The 27,283-nt window shown below is 37.5% G+C and overlaps 1 protein-coding gene across 4 annotated transcripts in view; it reads left to right on the top strand.

The window, feature by feature from the left end:
* CHRM2 (cholinergic receptor muscarinic 2) overlaps positions 1–27,283 on the top strand; it is a 138,362-nt gene that overhangs the window by 36,936 nt on the left and 74,143 nt on the right. Inside the window, exon 3 of one of the 4 annotated variants that reach the window (XM_032401499.1) lies at positions 1,181–1,292. The exons of the other annotated variants lie outside the window; for them this stretch is intronic. Within the exon in view, the coding sequence (XP_032257390.1) occupies positions 1,289–1,292 (4 nt within the window). The 5' untranslated portion in view covers positions 1,181–1,288. The remainder of the gene's footprint in view (positions 1–1,180; positions 1,293–27,283) is intronic. 4 annotated transcript variants of the gene reach the window in all.

Below are 27,283 nucleotides of genomic sequence, written 5' to 3'. Positions count from 1 at the left end.
TGTAAGTGCTTCTGACTCAGTTCATAAATGTGGAGGGAGGAACAGCAGTTGCTTTTCCTCTCTGGGCCAGAACTGGGACAGGCTGCCCTGACGGAGCCTAGAGCCTGTCATTGGACTGGACGGATGTTTGTGTGAAATATTCCAAGTGCTTCACTGTGTTTGACATTAAGATTGTTAAACACACAAACAGGGATGTTCCCGTACGTTCTAGTTATATTTCTATTCCTACATTTCACCCTGAACCCCTACTTATTTCATATCCAGGAACGAGTAATTTCTTAAAATGAAATTTAAAGAGCCCCATGGTACCTCTCTCTGAGCCTAGAGCCAGCCTGTGTAACAGGCCTATTTTGTACTCTGTCTCAGTCAAAGGTACCGACAAAATAGGCTTTACCAAGCCAAAGAACTAAAGAGAGAATGGAAGATCCAGATCTCCCAACAAAAATATCTCAGTCCTACATTCTCTCAAATTTTGTAAACCCCCCGTTTTCCATCCCAGAAGTTCCATCTCAGACTGTGAAGGTGCCATCAGGGATTCAGGAAAGAGGAAGTGGAGCTCACCAAGCTCTTGACCCAGGGCAGTGTAGAGTCTGTTTCTTACCGAGTTTTTCTTGTTGCTTCTCCCAGCATCATTCTTTCCATAGTGATGCTTCCCAGTTTCTCCATAAGGAAAAATCTGCTTGACTTCCTTGGAGATGTCAGGAGGGATTGACAAAGGAATTACTTGGGTTTATGCTTGAAGTGTAAATATCAGTTTCCTACTTGGGAAATAGGAAAAGAGCATGTTAGACATAGAGAATAGGAAAAATAAGAGCTACTAAATGCTTGAGGACTTAATATATGCCTGAAACTCTAAGCCCTTTCTATTCATTATCTCATTTAATTTTCAGAACAACTTTATGAGATTAAAGTTTTAATCTTCGTCCTTCTTTTGCGGGGAGGGGGGCAAGACAATTGAGGCTTGAGTAATCTGCTCATGAACAAACATCCAGGAGGTGAAAGGGCACAGTTACCACGTGTTTCTTCTTAAGCGCAGGGTAATACTGCATCAGTGCTTCAGCATTTTTGGACTAAAGGCAGAGTAAGGTCGGGCATAAGTAATTGTGTTTATTTGCAAATAAATGTATTTTCAGATTGTATTATGACAGCCTTTATAAATTGTTTTTTTTTTTAAATATAGATTTTGGTGAACATTTTATAAACCTGTAACGTGGAAAACTGAAACAGTTGGGGGCAGAGGCAAAGCCGTTTACCCTGAAACATTAGGTGGACTTGAGCATCCTGACTAATGAGTAAGCACCTAAGAATTTCCATCTCTTCTCTTCTGTTTGATCAAAGCAGTGTGCTTATGTATATTGACTAAATTTTGAATGATCTGGTGTTATTTTTTTTTTTCAAAATGGACAAGCCCATCCTGATTTTCAAACTGGAATTTTTGACAGGGTCTGTTTATTTATCTGCAAATCTAAGCTTTTTTGTTGATGAATATACTGTAAAAACATAGGCAGAAAATATATTCTTATTGCCTCCAAATCTGCATATATCAGTGAAAGGAAGAGGTGAAACATATATATGAGAGTAAACTTGGAGGAGCAAAAATAAGTCTGCGCGTCTAATACATGAGTGAGCTCGTCTTAATAGACACAGATTTTGAAATGCTAGAACCAGCTATACTGGCATTGAACAACAAGGAAATTTGTAAATTATTTTGAATTATGAGTTTCAAGTTTGTTTTCCCAAGGAGTTAATAAGTCTTCGCCTAGATTTTCTGCTTTATTTTCATGTGTGCTAATATGTTTAATAGGCTGATTAGCCAGGGGCACACAGGATTCTCACTGGAATTTCCTCACATTGACTCAGGGATTACTCTGGGCTCACTGATTGCCTCCAGCTCTTCTTTCTGTTCCTTTTTTCTAATGGAGAAGATGCCAACCTTTATGGAGTTGGGGGGCAGGAAGGAGCAAACAATAAACGCTACGCAAGGTATAGACAGTGTTCTCTGATACATACGTGGCAAGCACATTTATACTTCTCAGAGCATGTATCCTTTCTTTTTGGGGAGATGAAAATAAACAATAATTTTTACTGATGACTATGTGCCAGGACTACGACTTAAAAGATTATTTAATTCTTGTTATGACTCCATGAGGTAGGTAAAATTTTATGCCCACTCTGTAGATGAGGAAACTAAGGCATAGAAAGTTTAAATAACTTGCTCAAGGTCACTCAGCTTATAGATGTTGGTCCTAGGATTTGAATGCAAAAGATTTCTGCTGCAGAGTTCAGGTTTATAAGTATGCTAAATTGCATCCCAAGAAGATCTATATTTACCTATGCATGCATACACATTTATATACTTATATACATACACATGCACATCAAACACATTCTTGAAACTCATGTTCTTCAGTCATGTCTGTGAAGAGTCTGAGACACAGACCCACCTGAGTGTACACATTTAGATGCACTTCTTCAGTTCACACACACTTTGTATTTCTCAAGTACACATGGATAAGCAACCATTTTTATCAGAGAAGGGCTGACTTTAAGATACTGAAATCATCTTGGACTAGGTCATTTGCAGAATATAACCAACAGTGGGTGAAAGACAGGTTATGGGTTGAATAAGTTTTCCCTCCAAGATAAAATTACACACACACATACATTCCAAGAGCCATGTATATTTACTAGCTGGTAAGTGTGACTTTTAGCCATGCTGAGGGGTTGGGCTGGGGCTAAGGGCTAGGGAAGTAGGTAAAGTAGGAAAGACTAAAGACAACATTGCATCAGATTCTTTAGGTAATTCAAGCAGATGCCTCACTAATTATTTTGTTCTTCATATTTAAAGTATTGCCCAGTTCTGTACATGGTGTCATAACTTTATAAATACTCAGATTTTAATTAGCATGATTTTGATTAGCACAGTAAACATATACATATTGCTTCTTTTAGTAACATTCTATGTCCACATGACCTTAATGCTTCCTTATTTTCTGGGAGTTTAAATTGAAGCAAAGTAATTATTGTTGCAATTTGATAGATCCTGCAACAGGATTTTGAATCATCTTTCAGAAATTTAAGTCCTTCTATGAAAGCACCAAATGCTCTATTGGCTCAGCTACGACACCTGTCACCTTTATAAGATGTGAAGACAGCAGATCTCTTTTCATCACTGAGACTCTCAAATAAAGCCTTTCGTGTTTACCGAGGAAGGACATAAAAAAGAACCTGATTGGAGGTGTGCAGACACTTATGCACACCTAAACCTGCCATCACTCTCTCTCCTTTCAGTAGCATGGTGCCATCTTTGAAATCTTGAATCTGCTTTTTTGTTATTGTTAACTATTTTTCTGTGCTACTGATGTTTTGTTAGTGACAAGGAGTTCCATACTTCTGATTGTATGATTCTTTAGTTTTGGTGCAGTTAATTAAAATTAAGTGGTGTGTGTGTGTGTGTGTGTGAGAGAGAGAGAGAGAAGATTCCAAATTATTCAAATTATAGTCACTCAGTTGTTATTCCAAATGTTCTGTTTTTAATGTAGTTTTGCTGACTAATTTAGTTGTTCCAATATACAAATTCTGTTACTCTGTAGTGGCTCTACTCATGGTTTCAGTCTCTTCCAAAGAAAACTTAGCTATTTCTGATCAATCCCATCCAAATAGCCTTACTTAAGAGTAAGTCACAGAACCAACAACCTCACTGTACAATGTTGGTAAATTATTCATTCATTTGAGAAGCACGTGTTTTTATTAAGTAGACGAAATGTTGGGTTTCAGCAATGATATGAGTTAAAAATTAATGTTTTGTCACTTCACATAGCTAACATCATAATCAAAAATATAATATCTAATAATATATCTAATATGATATTTTGGATTGACCGCTTCTTAAACATAACAGCAGCAAAATCAACAACAAAAAAGGAAAGGTAACATTTATTTAGTGCCGACTGGACATTTATTACTTGCCTAAGCGTTGTACATATACAATCACGCTATTGATTAGATTCCATTATTTTTCCCCATTTAAATTTAAGGACATTAAAGATCAGATACTTAGTAAGTAACTTACCCAAAGTCATACAGGTTAGTTTCTGGTAGGGCCGGGGTCAAAACCATGCTCCTCTCCACCATATTGTGCTGACACTAATTTATTTGCATCCTCAGGCAGTATCTTCACTTACACTTACACTTACACACTGGTTAGTGAGGTGGGAGGGAGGGAGGAAGTGGAATGATCATATTTGGTTACATACAACACTTGGCAACTAGTTAAAATGTAGCTATAAAATGTCTTAGTTCAATCAGTTTCTCTTTTTTTAAACCAGTTTATGTACTGAATTTTTTTGTGTTTTTTACATAGTATTTATGATTCAGATGAATCTGATTATTTTTTCCTTTGCTTTTCTCCTCAATGCATATTATGATGTACTTATCAATATGGATTAGAACAAGTCTTAAGGCAGATTTTTAGATATTCTGTGGACAAGGAGGTCTGCTTTTTCAGTAGATCCCATTACATTCTCAAGTGGTCACCCACAGATTTCTTCCCATTTCTCTTTTATATATTACAACCATAATTAAATATCTATCCCTATAGACCATGCTTTCAAAAAATAAAATAAGTTAAGAATACTGTAATGGGCTAATGGTGATTTCTCATTTCCTTATAATAACTTTTTTTGTTAAAATTTTGTCTTCACAATAAAAATGTGATTAAAACATAGATTATAATTTTCATACCTTCCTATGAGAGACTTTATAGGAAAAGGAATTTTTAATATCAGAAAAATATAATTAAACATTTCTGATCCTCCTTCAATAACATTATAGTTTTTTATGGTTTAAATATTTACTTCTTTGATATTGATGCTGTCAAGGAATAAAATAATTATTTGACTTCTTTCCTCCTTCTAAATATATTCAGTTTAACAAATATTTATTGAGTATATACCACAAGTTAGCTTAGATTCCCTGTTGTGTTTCCATCAATTTTTGACATGTTTCACAAGTAATTTATGGACAATAATATTTAAGGGACAAAAATCTGTAAGTAGTTTCCTTTCTTAATACATTAGAACAGATCTATTTTCATCTTAGTCACTTGCAATGTAGTGTACTCACTTGAATGAGAGAAAAAGTAGAATTATATTTATTGCATTTTAATTTACTAGCATGCCCAAGGGAATGTCCCTTCACTGACCCATGTGTGTCATAGCCGGGAAAAAATATTGCTTTGGGAGATAAAAAGATAATAAATCCTGCTCCCTGTCCCGAAGGAAATGCGACCCCATGCCCTCCTCCCGACCTCTCAGCACACTCTCTTCATCACATCTAGCGGTATTGTCACTGTTGGTGGGAACAACTATTAAATTCATGTAGAAGGTCTCCTCTTTCTCATCAGTGGGTAGCAAAGCTGAGACTTGCAGCCAGAATCTCTGACTCTTGGCATAGTTTGTGAGGTGTTAAAGGCTTACCACCAGAAGTGGTTTTTTTTTTTTTTTAAGTTTTATTTATTTACATAATCTCTACCTCCAACCTGGGGCTCAAACTCGTGACCCTGAGATCAAGAGTCACAGCCTCCTCTGACTGAGCCAGCCAGGTATTATTTTTTTTTAAGATTTTATTTATTGATTTTAGGGAGAGAGAGAGAGAGAGAGAGCACTCACATGCAAGTGGGAAGGGGCAGAGGGAGGGGGAGAAAGAATCTGAAGTAGACTCTGTACTGAGTGCAGAGCCCAGCAAGGGGCTGGATCCCACAACCCTGAGATCATAACCTGAGCAGAAACCAAGAGTCGGACACTTAACCAATTGAGTCACTCAGGTGTCCCCAAAGTGTTGTTATTTTTGATGAGAAACAGGACTAGAGTCTAAGTTATCCCATGGAAATACCATATTAATTTTTAAAAGATGACTAAAACAGATAAATTTGTGTTATTACTACTAAAGCTACTAGTTGACTTTAGGTGAGGTTAGTAGCAATACACGTAACGTTAATTTATCTACACCTTGGTTTCATCCTCTGTGAAATGGGATAGTAAGGGCACCTATCTCAGGGTTGCTATGCGGGATAAGTGAGATAATCAGCCAAAGAGCTTGCCATGATGCTTGTCACATAATAAGCCTCAATAAGTGTTACATTACTATTATAGTTTTCTTTAGCTCACCGCTATTACTTTGGAAGAAAAGAGGGGAAAAACCTAGGATACAAGTGGAAAACTGATTTTTATATATTAATTTATAATGAATTTGTAATTAATACATTTTTAATACATTAAGCTCATGAAAAAATGTCTAACTTGATAAGTATTCAACATCTATCCAAATACTTTCATAATATAAAACAGACTATTCTATTAACTGATAGGCATACCTCAAAGATACTGTGGGTTCAGTTCCAGACAATCAAAATAAAGTGAACAAAATGAATTCTTTGGTTTCCCAGTGCACAGAAAGGTTAGGTTTGCACTATACCATATTCCATTACACGTGCAATAGCATTATGTCTAAAAAAAAAACAGTGTCTGTGCCTTAGTAAAAAATACTTCCTTGCTAAAAATTGCTAACCATAATCGAACTTTTAGCAGGTCCTAATCACTGATTACAGATCAGCAAATATAATAATAATGATGAAAGAGTCTGATATATTGTGAGAACTACCAACATGCAACACGGAGACATGAAAGGAGCAAATGCCTTTGGAAAAATGGCGGCAACAGACTCGCCAGACGCAGGGTTGCCCCAAACCTTCAATTTGTAAAAAGCGCAGTATCTGCAAAGTGCAATAAAGTGAAGCACAGTAAAACGAGGTATGCCTGTATATGATGTGTGTTCTTGAGCACCTTCTTTGTGGCTGGCATCTTTCTGATTGAAAGATTTAGAGTAGAAATAGAATAAATTATGGATTAGCCTATTTATTATTCAAAGTGGCAGAATATCAGCTTTCTATCTCTACAAGAAGGAGTTGTTTAAAGGAATCCTTTTTCAGAAGCAAAAACATAAATCTTTGGAAATCTTGCTCAAGTAATCTCTCAGTTTCTGGAGGAGTCTCTTTCTGGAGGAGGACTCTAGAGCACATTTGTCTATTTTTGAGGAGATTTCCTTCTCAGTTTATGCCCACAGCAAATAGAGCTGAGTCTCTGCTCTCAAGGATTGGAGCCCTGTAATATAATATAATTTTGCTGAAGACCTAATAACCAGCTACCATTTCTATGTGCATACTAAGTGCTTATCACTTCAGTGGTTTAATTTTCAAAACAATGCTATGAAGTGGGTATTATTTTTAAAAGATAATGAAGCTCACTTTATTGCAGTGGTCTGGAACAGAACCCACAGTGTCTTTGACATATGCTTGTACATTAATAGAATAGTCTGTTTTGTATTATCAAAGTATTAGGGTAGATCATGAATACTCATTATGTTAGATATTTTTTCAGAAGCTTAGTGTATTAATTACAAATTTTTATAATTAATATATTAAAATCCCAGAGAAATGACAAAATGCACAGGTAGCAGATCTGGGGGACTGATGGCAAATACCTTTCCTTTTCCATTACAGTTTATTGCCCACTTTAGGCTTATTTCCCAAAACTCATTTCTGAATGCAGAAACTATTTATATCCCGATTGGCAGCCCATTGTGCCAAGAACAGTGCCGTACCGTTCATTTATTATCTGGTCGCGCATTAAATGCCATTTCAATATATTGAATGAAAAGTCTAGACCTTTTTGCAAAAGATCACACAAAATCCAGGTGAAACCTAACCTTAACTCCTTTCCTCTCACACCTAACGCAATCTGCTGTTTTGCATCAGGATTCCAAAAATACACTTGCGGTTGCTTCCCTCTGCTCCCTTGTATTTCATTTCATTATTGTTCCAATTGTTAGTCTAGTTCCCAGTTCATGCAATTTTTCTCAATTGATTATGCAATCACTGAAGTGACAACCCCAGACTCACCTACCCTCCAGCTGATTGCCAAGGATTCATAAACCAGCCTCTAAAGAAAGGTTATATTTGGAAGAAAAACAATTACAGCTTTCAGTTGTTATTACATATTATAGTGGTTAGTAAAAGAGTAAACTGTCAGCCTGCTTACTTCAGAAAGGCAGAGCAGGGCTCTCTGGAGGATACTAAAGGGCTTTCACTTTGGACCCCCGCGTGGGAATGACTTCATTCTCCCACTTCTGAAAGTAGAATCCTGTAGGAGCGTCATGACCTGCACCTGGAGCAGCCCATGAAAGGAATCAGAACAAGCCCCATTAAAACATGTAAAATGAGGCAGAATTATACAAAAGGAACATGGTGTTTGCCGTTTCAAGTGTTACCTTAGTGTGTTGGATAACTCTAATAAGAAGTGGGGTTTTGAGCCTCGGTTTCCTTATTTATAAAAGAAATATTAATCAAATGTACCTTATCTCCCATGTTAGAACTCTTGTAGGGGAACAAATGGGATCATGCAAATGGCATGTTTTGGTAAATTGTAAGTAACATCCAAATGTTGGTTATTATAATGAAGTAGACTCTGCTGAGTGAATGGCAAATTAAGTCCTTGGGTACTTTCAGTTCTTTTAGATAATTGCTCATTTCTTTTCAGAACAAAGACTTGAGATCCTATGTGATGCCCTAGTGGTCTAGAGGGAGGGATTAATACTCCCACCAAAGTGTCTGTACTATGTCCAGAGTGTGACTTACAAACTTTTAAGAGCCAGCACCATTAATCAAGCTACAGACTTCTACTACAACGTTCAGGTCACTCCTGTAAGGAATGTACTTGGGGAGAAAAGAGATACATTTTGGAAGAGAGATGTATAGCTGTTACAAGGCTCATTTTGAGAGTGTCGGGAAAGCTGAATAGGAGAGATGCCTTAGTAAAGTTTTACTACTTGCTTAAAGTCACAAAGTACATTCATGCACTATCAATCTCCAGTTCAGTGGGATTAATTAATTAAGGCTGTGTGCATGCACACCATAAGATTAATTTACTGAATAATTCACTGGGAAAAAGTATGTTCAATTTTCAGGTGCTTGAGACTATAATGAATCACTGACGTGACTAATTTACCTTTCCTGAATTGACTGATAGGTTTTAAATTGAAGTGATCAGTAATTTGGGCATATTGATCCCACTTCATGTCACATATATTATTAAGAATTCCCAAGACTTTTAAAGGACTGGAATGTGTTTTTCTTTATAGGGAAATTGAGGAATGTCATAACTTTCCAACTGGAATTTCTTCTTTAAATCCACGTATGTCAACAAGTTCCAACTTCTGGTGGCAGTTGATGAATCAAGGGAGAGGATTATGTTAGGAGTGATATGCAAAATTCTCAGGATCTCAGGGAGGAAGGTGGACAAAGAAATACCTACTATTATTCTTTGTGTCAGAATTCTCGTCCACACTGCCAATGGCTAGCTCTGAGAATTCAGTACAGCATGCCACTAAACAGTAGAAAATGTGGCAAGCACAATTATGTTTTCCAAATCAGGAGATATTTTGAAAAGAAGAAACTTTTATTTTTGGTCCTGTGAGATAATCTAAATCGTGTATTGGAGAATCGTACTCTCTTACTTAGAAACAGAAGCCAGGAGGAATTAGATATATATCCTAATGACTGTGTCATATTCATCTTTATATAAATTTTATCCATCTCCATGCCTGGCCCATTGTAGGTGCTTCTATATTGTTGGATTAATAGAGTACAGGTCATTAAAAAAAAGGAGTAATGAATGATCTAACTCAGTGGTGTAGGTCCTATTTATAGGAATCATGACTGTATTATTCTCTCTTTCATCTGGACTAGGTGCCTCTATTGTAGAGAATGGTGTTCTGACTTTCCTCTTACACTATCACTAGAATTGTCATCTTGGTCATTATATCAAAATTCTTATTATTGGGAGCAATGTAAACATATAAATTAAATCTGATCTGCCTTCTTTAGCCTTTCAATTTGAAAAACAGCTGCATCATTTTGAGATCAAATTTTATCTTGGAAAGAAGAATAAGTAAAAATAAGAATACTCTTCACTAGACTTTCGCTTATATGTCTTAATCTGTTTTTCAGTTCTCATTTTGAATACTATACTATCCTCTCTAGAAAAGCACTCACTCTATAATGGGTCTGCCTTGGACTTCATTGAAGAAGGGGTATTTTGTTTTGTTTTGTTTTTTTCAAGTATTATGGAATCTCATCTATAACATACCCTTATGAAATGGATTCTGAGAATCATGTTACTCAGTTCAGTTGAAGATTTATTTTATGCCTATTCTCTTTTTGTTCTTTTCTTTGAGTGGGTATTGCTACATTTTGACTTCTCAAAATTTTTCTTCTGTATTTTTTGTATTTTCCTCTTTATCTACATTCCACTTCAAAGCTTATTTTTTCCTCACATTTCCCCCTCTTACTTATCTCCTTTCCTTAAATATTCATTTTTAAACTTTTCCTCATTTTTAATATTATAACATATAATGTTCCTATGTTTTTGTAAACAGCCACTAAAAATGTAATTTACTATATTATATGGGGATTTTCATATAAAGACACAAAAGCTAAATCCCTATTACAGTTTAAGATTAAGGGAGATGGACAGTTCATTATATTGTTCTCTCTGAGTAAATGTGTATGTAGGTGTAGTTCCTTTAGCTATTGGGAAACTCAAATTTAGAGTCAAGTTTTGATTCCCATTGTAGAAGTTTCCTTTGCCAGATGTTTCTTATATGTCACTTCTGCCTCTTTTCTTATGACTCCTGATTCCTTAACCTGTATGTTGATGGTTCTAGTATACACCTTTAGTTTATTATAAAACCTCCCCAGGTCCTTCTCAGAAATAGATATATTATAAATTTAAAAAGAATACATGATAGTTTCTACGTACAACTCAATCACACCCACTATTGTTAACTTTTCTCATTTTTCTTTGCCTTCTTTCAGATTTTTTTAGTCTTGTCCACTTATTTCTGCTTGTCTTCCTCATTCCTTATATCCCTGTCTCTTCCCTTCTTTGGATGTTCAAATATTTTTTCTGTTCAGCATTAGTCACCATAGTCTTAATTTCCTTATCCTTTCCCATGATCTGACATGGGGAAATAACATGTGAAAAATCAACTTTATGTGTCTCTTCACCCCTATCGGTTCATAACAGTGTGAGAACATATTACTCTTTGACCCTTTGAAAGGAGAGACTGGTTGCTGGTTGTCCACAGGCTCAGAATCATAAAAGGGTCCTGACAGATTAATTGGTTATGTTTTCTATGGTTCCTCTCTGCATTACCAAATGTTCAGAGCTATTTTGCACACATCTACTATACTTCACAAAGAGAGAATGAGGTAAACAAGCATGTGTAGTAAATTGCTGATAGCATTTGCTAGAACTAATGTCTCTTAAGTCTCAACCCCAATCATGAGTCAATGTCACCATTTTCCTAGAAAATGCAAGATCCGACTAGAAAAAGCTGTGATGTAAGATTTATTCTTAAATTTTTATTTCATTTTCGCAAAGGTTCTTGTAAATAACTTTCTCCCTTTACAACAACTAAGTTAGCCAATAATATCGGGGTTATTAGCCTATTTAGAATAACTGTGACTTCTGCTGAGAAAGAAGAGAAAGCTTTTAAGAAATGAAGAAAATGAATAGAGGGAACAGGAAACAGAAAGATTCAACATGCATGTGGAACAAAATGTCTTTTCTTCCCAACCAGATTATAAATTTACCGAAGCTGGGCACTGTTCACCTCAAAATTCTATGTCCTTCAATATCTTAGGCTTATTGAGTAACAGAATCACATAACAGTTGCTAACACCTCAAGAGAGTCAGAAAGTTGAAATTCACTTAGTTCAGCTCATGCATTATGCCCTCTATTTAACATATAGATATTTGATGAAATTTTGACCTAAAAATTACTAGCTACTAACAACTAGTGTTTTGTTTCAACTAGTGTTTTGTTTCACTAACCTTCTAGAATTGATACCCATCTCATTGTTGTTATCCTCAAACTTTAATGCTTATAAAGTGGAGTTCATGATCACTTGATGAAATATTCCCCTGAAGTGATGTCAGCAAGTTTTGACGTCATCAGCAAGACTGTTGATTCTCAAGGCTGGTGTTACAGAGAAATTTCCAGCAGCCCAGTGATACATCTTTCTTTGGGACCTTCATGACCCTGTACTTCATTCCTGGTCAGTGGGAAACTCACAACCTAAAGCAGATACCGTGGGAAAGGCAACACTCACAGCTCATTTCATGGCTGCCTCCTCTTCAGTGATGGATAAATTATTTCCGTTGGTGGTGGTTCCCCCTGGGGAGAGCCATATACCGAGGTCTTCTAATGTCATTGCATAATGAGATATGAATATGAGAAAATCATGCTGAGTGGTTTCTTAACCAAGTGGAAATCTGGGTGAATCTGGAGAAATAGCTATTACTAATGGTCCAGATACTTTTCCCAGGCAGTGAACATTTATAACTTCTGTGTAGCTAGCTATTTCTAAAATGCAGTGTGGCAGAAAACAGTTGGCCATTTTCTCTCTATTATGCTGAATGGACAACCTTTTGAAGACCCCTAGGACATGTCATAACATTTTATTTTGCTTGTTCTCAGTTCAGAGCACTGTATGAAAACAGGCATTCGTCCAGCATTACTGAGGAAAAAAGATATTTTTGTAAGTGAATTTCCTAACAATGGTAATATATGCTTTTAAACTTAAAATTTTGAAATAGGATCACATTAGGATCAATGCTTTTATTAAAACTTTCAATTGGATAGAAATATTTCTTTAAATGTTATACATGTCCATATATTCCAAGACTCTTAACAATATAGTTTACCTTAATTAAAAATCATATTCTAAATATCAATTAGCATTAAATAGATTATTTCAGATGTCACATTCATATTCATAATGAGACTGCTGTGCTCCTTCTAACTTGAAAATCCAGTCAAGTCATCCTCCTGCTTAGAATCCTTCGATGATCTCCACTACCTGAGGATAAGTCTGTGTCCTAGTAAGTTCTTCAGATCATGTCTCTTCTTACCACTCCAGTTTATTCTCTCTCTCTCTCCTCACCCCTAAATCTGGAACCCTTTGGAACGTATGCCATCCCCCCAGTAGACCATAATGTTGCACAGCTCTGTGCTGTTGGTGCTCCACTTTTCCAGAAAGCCTTTTCTCTCCATTTCTAGCTTGTCACCACCCACTCAACTTTCAAGATTCCATTTGTTTCACCTCCTGGATGAAGCTTTTCCTGACCCACAGCCCACTGCCACTCCTATTACCCCAGACCTTTCTTTACTATTGTGTCCTTCAGTTAAGTGGTCCTCAGTCTTTGGATTGCTTATTTGTCCAGATATTTAACTCATGGTGACTTAGTCATCTTTTTTGTATTCCTCAGTGTTCCTCATAACTGGGTTTCCTAAAGCTTCTTATAGCAGCAGTGAATGCAATGGAATGAAGCTCCCAGAACATTCAGAGACATGTGGGACACCTTGCCCCTGACTAATGACCCCAGCTGTTCTGATAGTTGTGTATTTTGTGACTGAGTTTTATAGTTTGTTTTTTTTTTCTTCATCTTTTCCATCTTGGTCAAGCTCTTGTCCATTCCTGCTGCTGTCAGTGTGTACCCTGAGCTAAACTGAAACCTCCTGTACCTCAGTTCCTTCCTTTTATAGCTAGTAGTGAAATAAATTGGAGGAGCATAACAAAGTGATTAAACGGTTGACCATGAATGTTTACAAGTGACTCAGACTTTGAACTCAAATGAGACTTCACATCCATTTACAGAGCTTCAGAATGTAGTGTGTTCATAATCATTATGATGAGGAGCTCATCAGCTCCACATTGTAGGCCCACACTGACCACATCTGTGAGGCTCTACATAGCACTTTGAAACTTCAGCTTAGAACATTTCTGGGGACAGTGTTAAAGCGCTGACCCCCTACTGCCCTTACAGACGAGGATACACAACCTTCACACACTAAACCCTGAGCATATGTAAACTAGGTTTGCATATTAATCGTTTTGGGGAAAAAATAGAGTCAGACTTCAATCCACCACACCTTAGGTCTCTGTCATTGTTTCTCAAAGCCCATGCTGGAATATCCTTCCCTGTGTTCACACTCATGGCCCTCTGTGTTTCCTCTTCCCAGACACAAACACCGCATCTGCCCACTTCTGCCAAAACTTCCCTCCATCCCCTCCACATTTCTCATTTCTGTGATGAACAATTCTCCTTCCCCACAGCTCCTTCCCTGAATACCTCCCGATGTTCACTGACACCTTACTAGCCCTTGAGGGCACTGCTTTCCTTGCAGCCATCTAAAATGGAGGATGTGTACGTTTTCACAACCCAGGGACCTCCGGAGCTGGATGTGGCTATTGGAATCCTCCGACCTCCCCAGTGAATGCTTCTAGAGCATTACTTCCACACGGTGACGTAAAACTCCCTGCTCCCCTGGGGCCTATGCTGCTGCAACACCAACATGCACTCTTCTCATTACTCTTACCTGCCAACCTCCAGCTCACCCTGCCCACGCTCTTTATCTCCACTTCAAGTCTCTTAGTCACCCTGGATGGCTTTAATGTCCACCCACCTAGTAATCTAGTCTCTCAGCCCCTTCTTCTCGTTGTCTCCAATGAGGTTTGCCTTCACTCATTCCAAGTCACCCAAACCCACAAGACTGTCATCATCTGGAACAGTTCCATCACCTTTTAAAATCCTAAATTCAAACATTCCACACTGTCTACAAGTTTCTGTCCTTCTAGCGCTCTTATTCTAACTACGTGCACTCCTCAACACTATAAGGACCTTCAACAAGATTCCCCCCTCACTTAACCATATTCCCAGCTTCCTTTTTTCTTCACTACTTTTTCTCACTGATTTGTTTCACAACCCATTACTTCAGTGCTACTCATTCCTTCAAATCACTTTCCCCACTGCCTTCAAGTCATGCTCATTCAGGAATATCCCCTTTTCTAATAAAAATAAGTCTGCCTTCTTTGATGCTATATCCTGTCTGCTACCGACTGGTGCAGTAGACATGTCCCTTCTGTGAAGATTGGGACCACTATAATGTCATGGTCTCCAGTCTCAACTGGGCCCTTGGAGATGCTCAGGAGTCTTGTTTCCATAGTCAGGGTTGTTATCTGTTCTAGAACTCTCCTAAACCTCATTCACTCAGTCACCAACTTTGGTGTCATCCTTGACTCTTTGCTTTCTTTCATGCACCACACCTCATCAATCAGAAATCCTGTGAATTTTACTTCACAAACACAGTATTACTTCTCAAATGTCTCTGCATTTGCACCTTAGTTCATGTCATGTTTCCTCTAGATTATCCTAAGAACATTTTTTTTTTTACCAGTACCTCTCTGGTTCTGCTCTTCTCCATATAATAAGCAGTTTGATCACTTGACAATGCACATATGTCCACTGACTTAAAGATGTTCTTCTTGTACTTCTTATTAAAAAGCCAAAACTCCTTCATATAACGTTTTTCATCCTGTGGGATCTTCTGCCATGGATTATGATCCCAGTTTATGTCTCTCCACCCTCTCTATGTCTACACAGTCCATCTATAGCTCTTCCCATTCCCGCTCTTCCCGAACTCTGCAGCCATCTTGTTCGGGCTTCTCTCTGTATCCCTGGTGCTCCCCCATGACTTCCTTTGACAGGCGTGGATAATGGCAGTGTATCTTTCCATTGTTGAATTTGATGTCATTCCTCTGGGATGCAGTCCTTGACTCTATTCAGCAACTGAGAGCAATTTGAGAGTTTTACTAGCACTCTGATTTTATTACCAAAGACGCTGTATGTTGAGTTGTTGTTTCTTCTTTCCTTGCATTTTTATGCTGAGGTATAGCCTGACAGAAGATCCTTTTGTTCCAGAGAAAAATACCCTTTACAAAATGATGAAAGTACTCTCTCATATACTTGCCAAATCCTCCGAGTCTCTCTTTACTTATCTGTTGAATAGAGATTATAATAGGATGTGCTAAGAGGAGCACTGTTATGATCAAGTGATTAAATGAACTATCACATGTTAAATACCTGGAAAATATTAACCCTTCAATAAATTTTTTTTTAAAGATTTTATTTATTTATTCATGAGAGAGAGAGAGAGAGAGAAGCAGGCTCCCAAGGAGCAGGGAGCCCGATGTGGGACTCGATCCCAGGACCCTAGGATCATGACCTGAGCCGAAGGCAGATGCTTAACCATCTGAGCCACCCAGGTGCCCGACCCTTCAATAAATTTTAATTACAATGCAATTTTGTAGGTTTGTAGAGCAGAGGGTTTTAGATCATTATTGAAAATCAGACATCTATTCACACATCTGGTAAACACAGAGAAAATACTAATGGTTCTTAAAAAACAGAGGTCATAAATGATAAAACACACACACACACACACACACACAAGCAGGTTACCATTTTTTTTCCCACTATGATCAGTAAAGATGTGAGATCTCCAAGCCAGATTTCGAGTTATGGTGATCACAACAGGCACATGTGAGGTCCTTACATTGTTCCAGGAATGTGCTCCTTGCTCTGTCTACACAAACTGATTGGATGAGTCAGGTGTGAAAATTCCTGGTCAGTCAAGCAATTGATGAGTTGTTTCAGTCTAATCAGTTGTTTATCTTCAGTCAGCCAGAGTTAGGCCCTGAGAGATGGGTGGATTCTTCAGAGGAATTGGTCATGAATATAGACTCAACACAAAGAGGCTTGCATTACATTAAGGAATCCCCAAAGCTGCATGGTAGGATCTATGTGCCAACATCTCAATGAGCATGTGCATATACTCTGTATCCTCATGATATTTTCATTAGTGTTGCAACTGACTTTCTCATGTTTTTACTAAAGAAAGGCTTTCATAATTTAAAAAATGAAGTGAAGGGAATTGCATTTTTTTCAGTATTCTCATCTCCTGAAAATTAGGTAAGTTACAAGTAATTTCTCATCTGTTCACCTGAATACAAGGTTCCTAAAGGAAAAATGTGGGGAGGGCAGGGGGTGTGTGTGGTATGTATGTGCATTATTTCTAAGATCCTATGGATTCTGCCCCATTAATACTTTAGCAAGAGATTCTAGGTTTACCATTACTTTTACATGCTGGGATCAGTTATCATAACATCATAGATTTATCAACGGAATTAACCCAATCAGTTATGTAGGCAGACTCACCACATGATGTGGAAATTCCCTCTACCAGCCCTGACCAGTGGTCATCCACACCATGTCTGACCCCTTCCATGCAGTTTGACCTCTGCCCACCTTCTGCTTCAGGGCCAGTTGTTATGAAGCTACTTTTTATGGCAATCCAAATTCTGTTTTTCATAGCTTCCCTCCATTTGTCATGTTTCTGCTTTCTGGAATAACATGGAATAGTTGAGAAAAATTCATAACTTTCCACTTATTTTTCTCCAGAGCTATATTGTGTATGGGTGCTATAAAGGGATATAAAGATACATAAGACATGATCCCTTCCTTCAGGTAGCTAACATACAATTCAATCTGTGAATGTCTCTCTTAAAATGTGACAGGCTGAATGGAACATAACCCTACAGATATGTTCTGAGCAAACCCTCCAGATGTGTTCTGAGCAATGAAGACTACAATAAGACTGCTATTTCTCATGATCTGAACTCCTTATTTCTATTAATGAAGTCTTTGTTTGTCTTGGCCTATCATAGCTGTGTCAGATATTGGGTTTCTGGTCAAATAAAAAGTCTGTCTTTATCTCAGCTGGCTGAGCAATGTGCTTTTCATAAATTATGTTTACTCAGGTGTGATTAACCCCATGTTACTTAAGAGGAATTGAAAGGTCAGAAAAGTCGTGCAACATGCTCAAGGTCACAGAACAATTAAGTGATGGGGATGTTCATTGATGACTTTTTTATTTTTTCCTCAAAAGTGGAACAATCTGAAAGCATGAACAGCTTCAAAAAAGTTTGCTATTTGTAGATCCATAATAGAAAATACAGGTGTTTGGTGAAATAGCCTTTTATGCCCCTCCAGCATTTTCTAAGTATGGCAGGATTCTTTCATTGACTGGGTGTTGAGAAGCTTATTGTTGGCGCTTCCTGTATCTGCAAAAATATTCAGGGCTTTTTATCTAAGAGAGTTCTTGCTTCACTTTCAGGCCTCCTTGTCTTTGGTTCATTGCATCTCCCTTTCCTCTCTTGATTGCATTCCTGACACTGAATATTTCTTTATCGTGACCTAAAACCTCTACTGACTTCCTCTACACTGATGCTTGCCAGATGTAGATAGGTCTATTTGCTACCTGGGAGGTAGTTGCCTGCAACTTTTAGATCCCAGTTCCAGGCCTTGATCTGGTTCTACTAGCTCCTACTTAGAATTCAACTCAGATTAGTTTACTCAGCCCATATTTTTGAACACCAACTATGTCAGACAGGGATAGACTGTTGCTTATAGACAGGTGAAGTCATATACACTTTGGTGCCATTATTTGGGATGGGATACTGAGCAGTATCTGTCCCAGTGTGGAAATCCATGCTTTCTATCCCATTATTTAAATCTGTCCTTAAAATTGTCAGATCTTGGACTCTGCACATTTGAGTCTTTCCAGCTGGATATTTAAGGTAAATAAGTGAAATAAGGAGCCCCATTATTCCATGTCTCTTCACTGAGGCAGTGAAGTTCAGATTGCCTATAAATGTTGTAGCATGAAACATTTCAGAGAAAGTGGTGGGAATGGATGATATGAAAGAAATTATCTGTTTGTGGGAGAGGCCTGAGTCCCAGGAGTCTGTTGTCTCTGCCTCATTCCTCTCTAGACTTTAGTCGGGACTGTGCTGTGAGCCTTCAGGAATAAGGCAGTTAGTGCGTTTGCAATGCCTCCTGATGGTGTTCCTGCTGCAGCTGTCAGATGTATGGAGACATAATTGATGAAATCCTATTTATACCCTGGGATAAACTTAGAAAACCAAGCCATGCCGCCTAAACTAGCATATTCAGTGGATCCCCTTGCTGCAGTCTCTACCGTTCAAGTGTCAATGCTATACATTTTCTGTTTGTCCCAACGTTGCTAATTGGTACATACCTTTGAATACATTAATAGTGCAACAGGAGTGCAGCTTCTGATGTCAGCAGGCCTGGGTTCAAAGTATGGCTCGATTCAGGGTCATGATCGGTGGCAAGTCTATCGACTTCTTCATCAGTAAAATTAGAAGAACAAATAGTGTCCACTTTACAGTGTGGACAGTAAGGATTAAATAAGCCACATTGTGCTAAGATCTTAGAACAGTGCCTACATACACAGGAAGCATTCAAAATTAATTGTTATTTTTATTCTCATTATTACTTTACCTCCAGTTCAGACACAGGAGTGGGTACTATGCCAGAAGGTGGCCTGGATCAGGAGCCAGAATACCTGGGTTATGATCTCGGGTGTGCTGCTGGCAAACTCTGTGACTATATGACCTTGGAGAAGTCATTGAGCTTCTCTGAGCCTCAGTTTCCTTGTGTGTAAATAGGTGTATGTTACAGTGTTTTAAATGCTAAGGTTTCTTTAAGCCCCAAAAGAGATCATCATCACCATCAATTGATGGTCCCTAGATAATACAGCTTTTTAAAAAAAAAAGGTAAATATTATTGAGGAAATTATATTTTTAAAGACTCCTCAAGGGAGCATTAAAGCCTATAGGAAATATTTATGCCAGAATATACAAATTATAAAACAAATAATGCTGCAATGCTGCCCCTCTGGGTAGCATTTCCAAAATTATGTTTTTAGTCAGATGACAAGCTATTTGCTGTCAGTGTGGAAACATGATCAATAGACTTCATTTCTCAGAAGAATCAGGTACACCCCCATTGTCACTCTCATCACTAATCAGAAATTTAAATACACATATATGGCTGGAAATTCTAAATTCTATGCAGAGAATTTCATCATGTCACAGGGATCTTACTTTAAGTTGGTTACTCCTAGAAAGTAGGCTTATGATATCAACCCTGAAAATAGGATTGTGAATTTTGGGATATTTATCTGATATGCTCTAGTGTTTGTGGCACAAAGGATTTCTGTTAGTCTAAGCAGAAATTAGGCTTTATATTCCATATCTCAGCTCTTTTCCCAGAAACAAAACTATTTCTTGTTCTGTGGTGTTGCTGGATAGAACCTTGCACCATGGGGTAGATCAGGAAAGGGAAAAGGAAATGTGTACGAACAACAACAACAACAAAAATAGTCAAAAGGAGAAGAAAGAAAAAGTTATTAGTTGCTATAATGGTTAAACCTAGAATCAAATCTCAGCTTACTGACTGTGTGGCCTCGGGCAATTTAATTAACCTTTCTGAGCCTCAGGTTCCCGTGAGTAGGTTGAAGATAATAATATTTGGATTTTAAAGTAAATGAAATATGTGAAGTGTCTAGAATAGAGACTGGAAAGTAGTAGATGTTTAATAGCTTGTAGTGATTATTTTTGAATATTAAGGGAGAGGTTTGTACACACTATACTGTGTTGATCCTGGAGTGTAGTCACATGCTTCATAATTCTTCAAAACATCAGAAGAAGCTATGTTTTTAATATTCACTCACTTCACTTGTATTCATTGTAAATAATGGAACTGATTGCCTGAGTTAGCAATGTGGCTATTCCAGCTGCTATTTCTTTTTAAATGAGATTATTTAGTAAATATTCTTCAGAGAAGAATTCACTCATGATTTCAAGACTGTAGAGCAAAGGGACTGTAGCTAGACCATTTTTGGCAATGTTATATATTGGTAGGAGCCCATGATTCTGATTCAGATACTTTGTTTGAATGCCAACTAAACCACTTACTGGCTTCTGTTTCAGGGGTAAGGCATTTAACCTCTGAGAATAAGATTATCAACTGGAGGTGGAAATGGAAACAAAAACAACACCTATCTCAAAGGGCTGCCGGGAGAGTGGAGTTCAGATAGATGTGGATGTATTTCTTGAGGGAGTAGAGTGCTGTAAACTTTGATGTTGATTATTGGCCATGTCTGACCCAGGATCACAAGGAATAGAGTTTCCCATCCTCTTAGATTCTATTGTGTGCATGCAGGAAGAAGTGAAGGACACTTATTTCTTCTTTATGAACTGTTTTTACTCCTAACACTTCCAACACCAAATGTCTGTGGGTTTTTTCCCCACACCATCCAGTTCTCTCCAGATACCAACTGGGTGTCCTACAGTTCAATTCTTACACTACCTCCCCAGAGTTAGTGCAGGCTGCACGGGCTAAGGGCTCAGTGTTCAAAGACTTCCACCCACTTCAGATGCTAATCACAAGTGGTAGGCCTCCTGGACCTCTGACCACCTGGCCATAAATCGGGGTTCCCATGATCCCCTCCTCAGGTTCAGTAATTTGCTCTAGTGATTCACAGAACTTAGAGAAACACTGTGCTATTACTGGTTTATTATAAAATACATTAAAAAGGATACAAACAAACAGGCAGATGAAGAGGTACATAGGGTGAGGTCCCAAGGATCCCAAGTGCAGGAACTTCTATTCCTGAAGAGCTGAAGTATGCCACCCTCCCAGCATGTGGATGTGTTTATCAACCCAGAAGTTCCCAAACTCTGTTGTTTAGATTTTTTTTTTTTTAATGGAAGTGTAATCACAGGCATGATGGAATATTAGCTCAATCCCTAGTCCCTCTCCTCTCTCTGGAGGTTAGGAAGTACTGATGAAAGCCCTAGTTTCTAATCAACATTTGGTCTTTCTGGGTACTAGCCCCCAAGCCTGAAGCTATCTCAGGACCTACCAAGAGTTACCTCATTAAAACAAAAGATGCTCCTATCACCTCTATCACTTAAAAAATTTCAAAGTTTTTTTTTTTTTTTAATTTCAAAGTTTTTGAAGTTCTTGTACCAGGAACTAAGGACAAAGATCAGAACTATGTTTCTTACTATATCACAGGATCATCCCTTTTTCCAGGATCAACAGATTGAGGTATAGAACCTTTAATCATTTTACTTTTTTCCTGTACCAACTTGTTCCGTGAAAGGAGCCTCAAATTTACTAATTTAAATTTAATAATTTACTGTATTTAATAAATTTACTAATTAAGCCAAACTTCTTAATTTTTTCAGCTTTATCAAATGGAAGTCAAAACCACAGTGAGATCTCATCTCACACCTGTTAGAATTGGCTGTTAGCAAAAAGACTGGACAGCAAGTAATGGTGAGGATGTGGAGGAAAGAGAATCTTTGTGTACTGTTGGTGAGAGTGTAAATTGGCGTAGCCACTTGGAAAACAGTATGGAGGTTCCAAACTTCTTAATTTTGGACCACATTAAAAACTGTGGAACTCTCTCTTTGCCTCCAAAGGCACCACAGTTTTTCTGAATAGAGCAAGGAGAAATGTGTTTCTTGTCTCTTAATTTTTGTAGACACAGCTGTTCATTTGAGAAGGAGGTTATATGTTCAATCTCAGCCCACCCGTGTTTTCACTGCCAACCCAAAGAAGCTGGAGGATATAAAGATATATAGTAGCCACCTCCTCACCTCTACCAGGTTACAGGATATCCTCCTTCAGGAAGTTCAGATGTCAGGAAGAAGAGGGAGTCCCACTTTTGAGCACTCCTGCTTTTTCTAGCCCATTTATTTCCTTCCTCCTTCTTGCCACTCTGAGACTTATCCCTCCCAGACTAGAGCTTCCAAATGGATGGAAGATGATAAGCTGTGGGTTAATTGAACAAAGAAATCTTGAATTATAGAAGATATTCAAGGAGAATGTAAACAGTTGTGGAACTGAAGATCAGAGCCAGGTGGGGGAGGAGTGGAATATTTGGTATTCTGTTTTCAAAAGGTAGAAAAATATGTTTCTGTTTATTGAGGAAAAAATGTTACTAATTAAGGAGAGGTAATGAACCTCCAACTTAACAAAGACAAAAATAGAATGAATAAAATATTCATTAAGTCGGCAAAAATAAGAAAGAGGATAAAGAAGAAACCACAAAGGAGAATAAATAATAATCCTGTAAAATGGAAGGATTAATACCAAGTCTGTTAGTCATTACAATAAATATAAATGGGCTGAGTCTTCCTTTAAATGATGGATTGTCAGGTTGTATTTTAAATGAAAGCTCAGTACATGTTCTGTATGAGAAACTATTAGAACAAACAAATAAAGGTTGATGATAAAGAATGGGCACCAGTGGTAGTGATAATCTAGCTGAATTTTAATATCCCGTGAGTTATTTCTGTTCATATACCATAAATTTAAAGATAACAGCCTAGGCCAACTGGTCTATAGATTTTCTGAACTATATGGTTTATATTTTGCATTGATTTTTTTATCATTTTATTCAACAAATAGTGACTCCCACCATATAGTGGCAAAACTGCGTATTGTGACCGAGAGCCTTATTTTATCAATCTAGGAGATACTTGTGATTGGTTTAGACTCTCAGATCACTGCACCATTCCTCTTTGTCTACTACTCTGGCTGATAAGTGAAGCTGCAATCCAGTTGTGTGAGTTGATATGATTTGTTATGTTGCAGTCCCATCGTCTATTCATTTTTGTGAATCTTATGTTCAATGTAAAGAGTCTGAAATGCATTTTGAATGAGAAGGGACATTATTAATTCAGTAATTAAAATTCCAGATTATTTGCTAGTTGCTTTCTTTTTATCATCTTTAACTTTAGGGCTATAATTTCCTTTTGGAATTTAAAAAGGAAAAACAATTTTTTTCTCTTGTCCTTTGCCGAATTGCTATATGGGTGTGCCAGGAGCAAAGGTTTCAAAAGGATCTTATTGTGCTTCAGCTTCATCTGGGTCCTGGTTGCAAATGCAGATGCTCAGACCCCAGACCTTCTGAATCATAGTCTGCATTTTAATAAGATTCTTAGCTGATTTGTTTGCACATTCAAATTTGAGAAACACTTTTCTAGGAGATTTTTGGGGGCTGATATATTAATTATGAAACTAAAATTATCATTGGTCACACAGTAGAAAATAATGACCAGAAAGGTCTTTATCCCATATTCCCACTTTGCTTTATCTGTAGGAGTCTTGGGATTTAATGGGTGTTCAGTCACAGAAATGATCTTATCCTGTTTTCTGGTATAATCATTTCTTTATTTACATTACTGGGATATTTTCATTCATTCTTGGTTTCAATGACTGCGATGTATACATGGCTAATGTTTATAAACATCTTCAGAACCTTTTGGAACTGGGTATAAATGACAAATAGAAAAAAAATTTAAATGTGTCTTTTCTGATAAGAGAATTTGAGTATGTTGGAAAGTGACAGTACTCTAGCTTTCAATTCAGTTGAACTACTTTGGGCACAAAGACAGAAAGGGATTTTTGTTCCAGCAAATGCACAGCAGGAACAGCTGAAACCCTGAGAGAGATAATGCACTAAGTATAGCAGTTAAGTGATAAAGATTTTGATTCCTAAAGTGGCAATCTCCAAGCACGAAAGCAGCAGGAACAGCTTAAGACAGCAAACAGAAATGGCAAGAATCTCCTGGAGCTATGAGGATGCCTTTGGGTACTGTCAGAGAGGAGGCCAAGTGGGGTACATCCCAAAAGACAAATGATTACAATTGGTGATTATTGATTGTAGATCATGCAAGGCACCGTGAACTAGGATATCAAATGCAAAGATCTTTTCAAAAGTATTTCCTGTTTCCTCTATAACATTCTGCACTCCTGGACATTCCTGTTTTTCCTTCCTTGACTTTGCAGACCTGACATACACTGTCCAGACTTGCCTCCGTGATCTGATACTTCTTTTTTTAAAAAAATTTTATTTATTTATTTACTTACTTAGTTACTTATTTATTTAGAGAGCCGGGGGAGGGGCAGAGGGAAAGGGAAAGAGAATCTCAAGCAGACTCCCCTTTGAGCACGGAGCCCAACAGCCCAACACAGGACTTGATCTCACAACCCTGAGATCATGATCTGAGCCAAAGTCAAGAGTCAGATGCTTAACCGCCCCTGACCTGATCCTTTAAAGACTGCATTTTTTCTTTCTTAACCACTTAAATGTTTTGTTTCAATTTTCAGTTCAGAAGTGACCAAAAAAATACATTTCAAATCCAGACATCCAGATGCTGAAACAAGAATATCCTGGACACACCTAAAATTCAGTAGGTTGATCAGAAACAAACAAGCAAAAAACAAACTTATGATGCTTAGCCCTGCATAGAAGACTTTCAGATTGTGTCTGTAGAGTAGTCAGACTTTTTAGGGTTGTCTCAGGAGCCCCTACCGAGGACAAGGAGGACCATGCACTGAGGTTTTTGGAGGAGCTCCCTCTTTGTCAGTGTCATATATGTCAGTGGTGCCTCCAGTGTTGACAGAACTATGACTGTTCAGTTCTTCCCATTACTGGATTCAGGAAGGGAATCCAAGGCCAAAACATTTAACCTTACTTTGAAGTTAAAATATTTTTTTTGTCAAAACTTCAAGTCCGGTCATATTTATTTCTTTAAGAAGTGAATGTAAGAATAACTAAAGTAAAAAAATGATTAAGATAAAGAATTAAAGAATGCTTGCTCAGCAATGATTAAGCATCTTTTTCATTTTGGTATTGTACTAAGAGTTGGGGATATGATGAATCATAAAGCATGTCTGTTAGGAATTTACTGTTCACTTAGGTGATGACATAATCTTTATATTCAAATTTCTGAGAAATCCACTGAAAAACTATTAGATCTGTAAATGAATTCATCAAAGTTCAGGATATAGTCAGCACACAAAATAATTGTATTTCTATACATTAGCAATGAAAAATCTGAAATGAAATTAAGAAAATAATCCATTCACATCAAAGATGATAAAACATTCAGGAATAAATTTAACAAAAGTTCAGAATTTGTACTGTAAAAGCTACAAAACATAGTTGAAATAAATGTAGTAAGACTTAAATAAATGAGAAGCAGGTAGCTCATGTTCATAGATCGGAAGATTTAATATTGTTAAGATGGTGCTTCAGCATAATCTCTATCAGAATTTCAGATGTCTTTTTGCAGACATTGACAAGGTAATCCTAAAACTCATATGGAAATGCAAGGGGCCCAGGATAAGCTAACACAGTATTGAAAAAGCAAAATATAGTTAAAGGACTCACTCTTCCCAATTTTAAAATTTATTAGCTATAGTGATCAAGACAGTGTGGTACTGGCATAATGAAAGATACATAATCAAAGGGAATGCCTTTTTTTTTTTTTAAGATTTTATTTATTTATTTGAGAGAGAGAATGAGATAGAGCATGAGAGGGGGGAGGGTCAGAGGGAGAAGCAGACTCCCTGCTGAGCAGGGAGCCCGATGCGGCACTCGATCCCGAGACTCCAGGATCATGACCTGAGCCGAAGGCAGTCACTTAACCAACTGAGCCACCCAGGCGCCCTAAAGGGAATGCCTTTTTGTGATCTTGGGTTAGGTAAAAGTTTCTTAGTTATGACACACACAATCAATTCCTACCATTTTCCCAAGGCCCAAGCTTTCATTTTTCATCTCTGTCATCCCATTGGCACTTAAGTTGTATAGACTAGAGTTGAAAAATGTCTTATGTTTATATGCCCAGACTCTAACTTAGTGGTTCTTAACCTTGCCTGCACACTGGGATCACTGGAGAGCTTCAAAAAATACTCCCTAGGTCTCACACTCTCACACTCAGAGCTTCTAATTTCATTGGTATGGGGTGCAGCCTGAGCATCAAAATATTCTAACAGTTTTCCAAGTGATTTTAATATACAATCAAGTTTGAGAAATTTGCCCTAAGTGAACAGTAAATTCCTCATAACAGACTTGCTTTATGATTCATCAAATCCCCAGCACTTAGTACAATACCAAAAATGAAAAAGATGCTTAATCATTGCTGAGCAAGCATTCTTTAATTCTTTATCTTAATCATTTTTTTTTACTTGAGTTATTCTTATGTTCACTTCTTAAAGAAATAAATATGACCAGACTTAAAGTTTTGGGGGGAAAAATTATTTTAACTTCAAAGTAAGGTTAAATGTTTTGGCCTTGGATTCCCTTCCTGAATCCAGTAATGGGAAGAACTGAACAGTCATAGTTCTGTCAACACTGGAGGCACCATTGGTTTCCCATGATCCAGATTGGAGATGTCATCATTGATACTGGACATCACTGGCTTAGCGGTCATGCCTGATTCTGTCGACTTTTTCCCCCTTTGCTATGCAATGTGGGAATAAGAACACATAAGAAATAGCACTTGTCTTTGAAGAGCTTGCAGTCTACTAAGAGATAGAACTCAATGAGCCAGGGATCTGGAGGCTTTCTATTTCAGAAATTACATATGTAACAC

Source organism: Phoca vitulina, unplaced genomic scaffold, assembly GCF_004348235.1.
Source record: "Phoca vitulina isolate PV1807 unplaced genomic scaffold, GSC_HSeal_1.0 scaffold4, whole genome shotgun sequence".
Classification (NCBI taxonomy): domain Eukaryota; kingdom Metazoa; phylum Chordata; class Mammalia; order Carnivora; family Phocidae; genus Phoca; species Phoca vitulina.
Note: the sequence above shows the minus strand (reverse complement) of the source record. Positions and strands in the feature narration are given on the sequence as shown.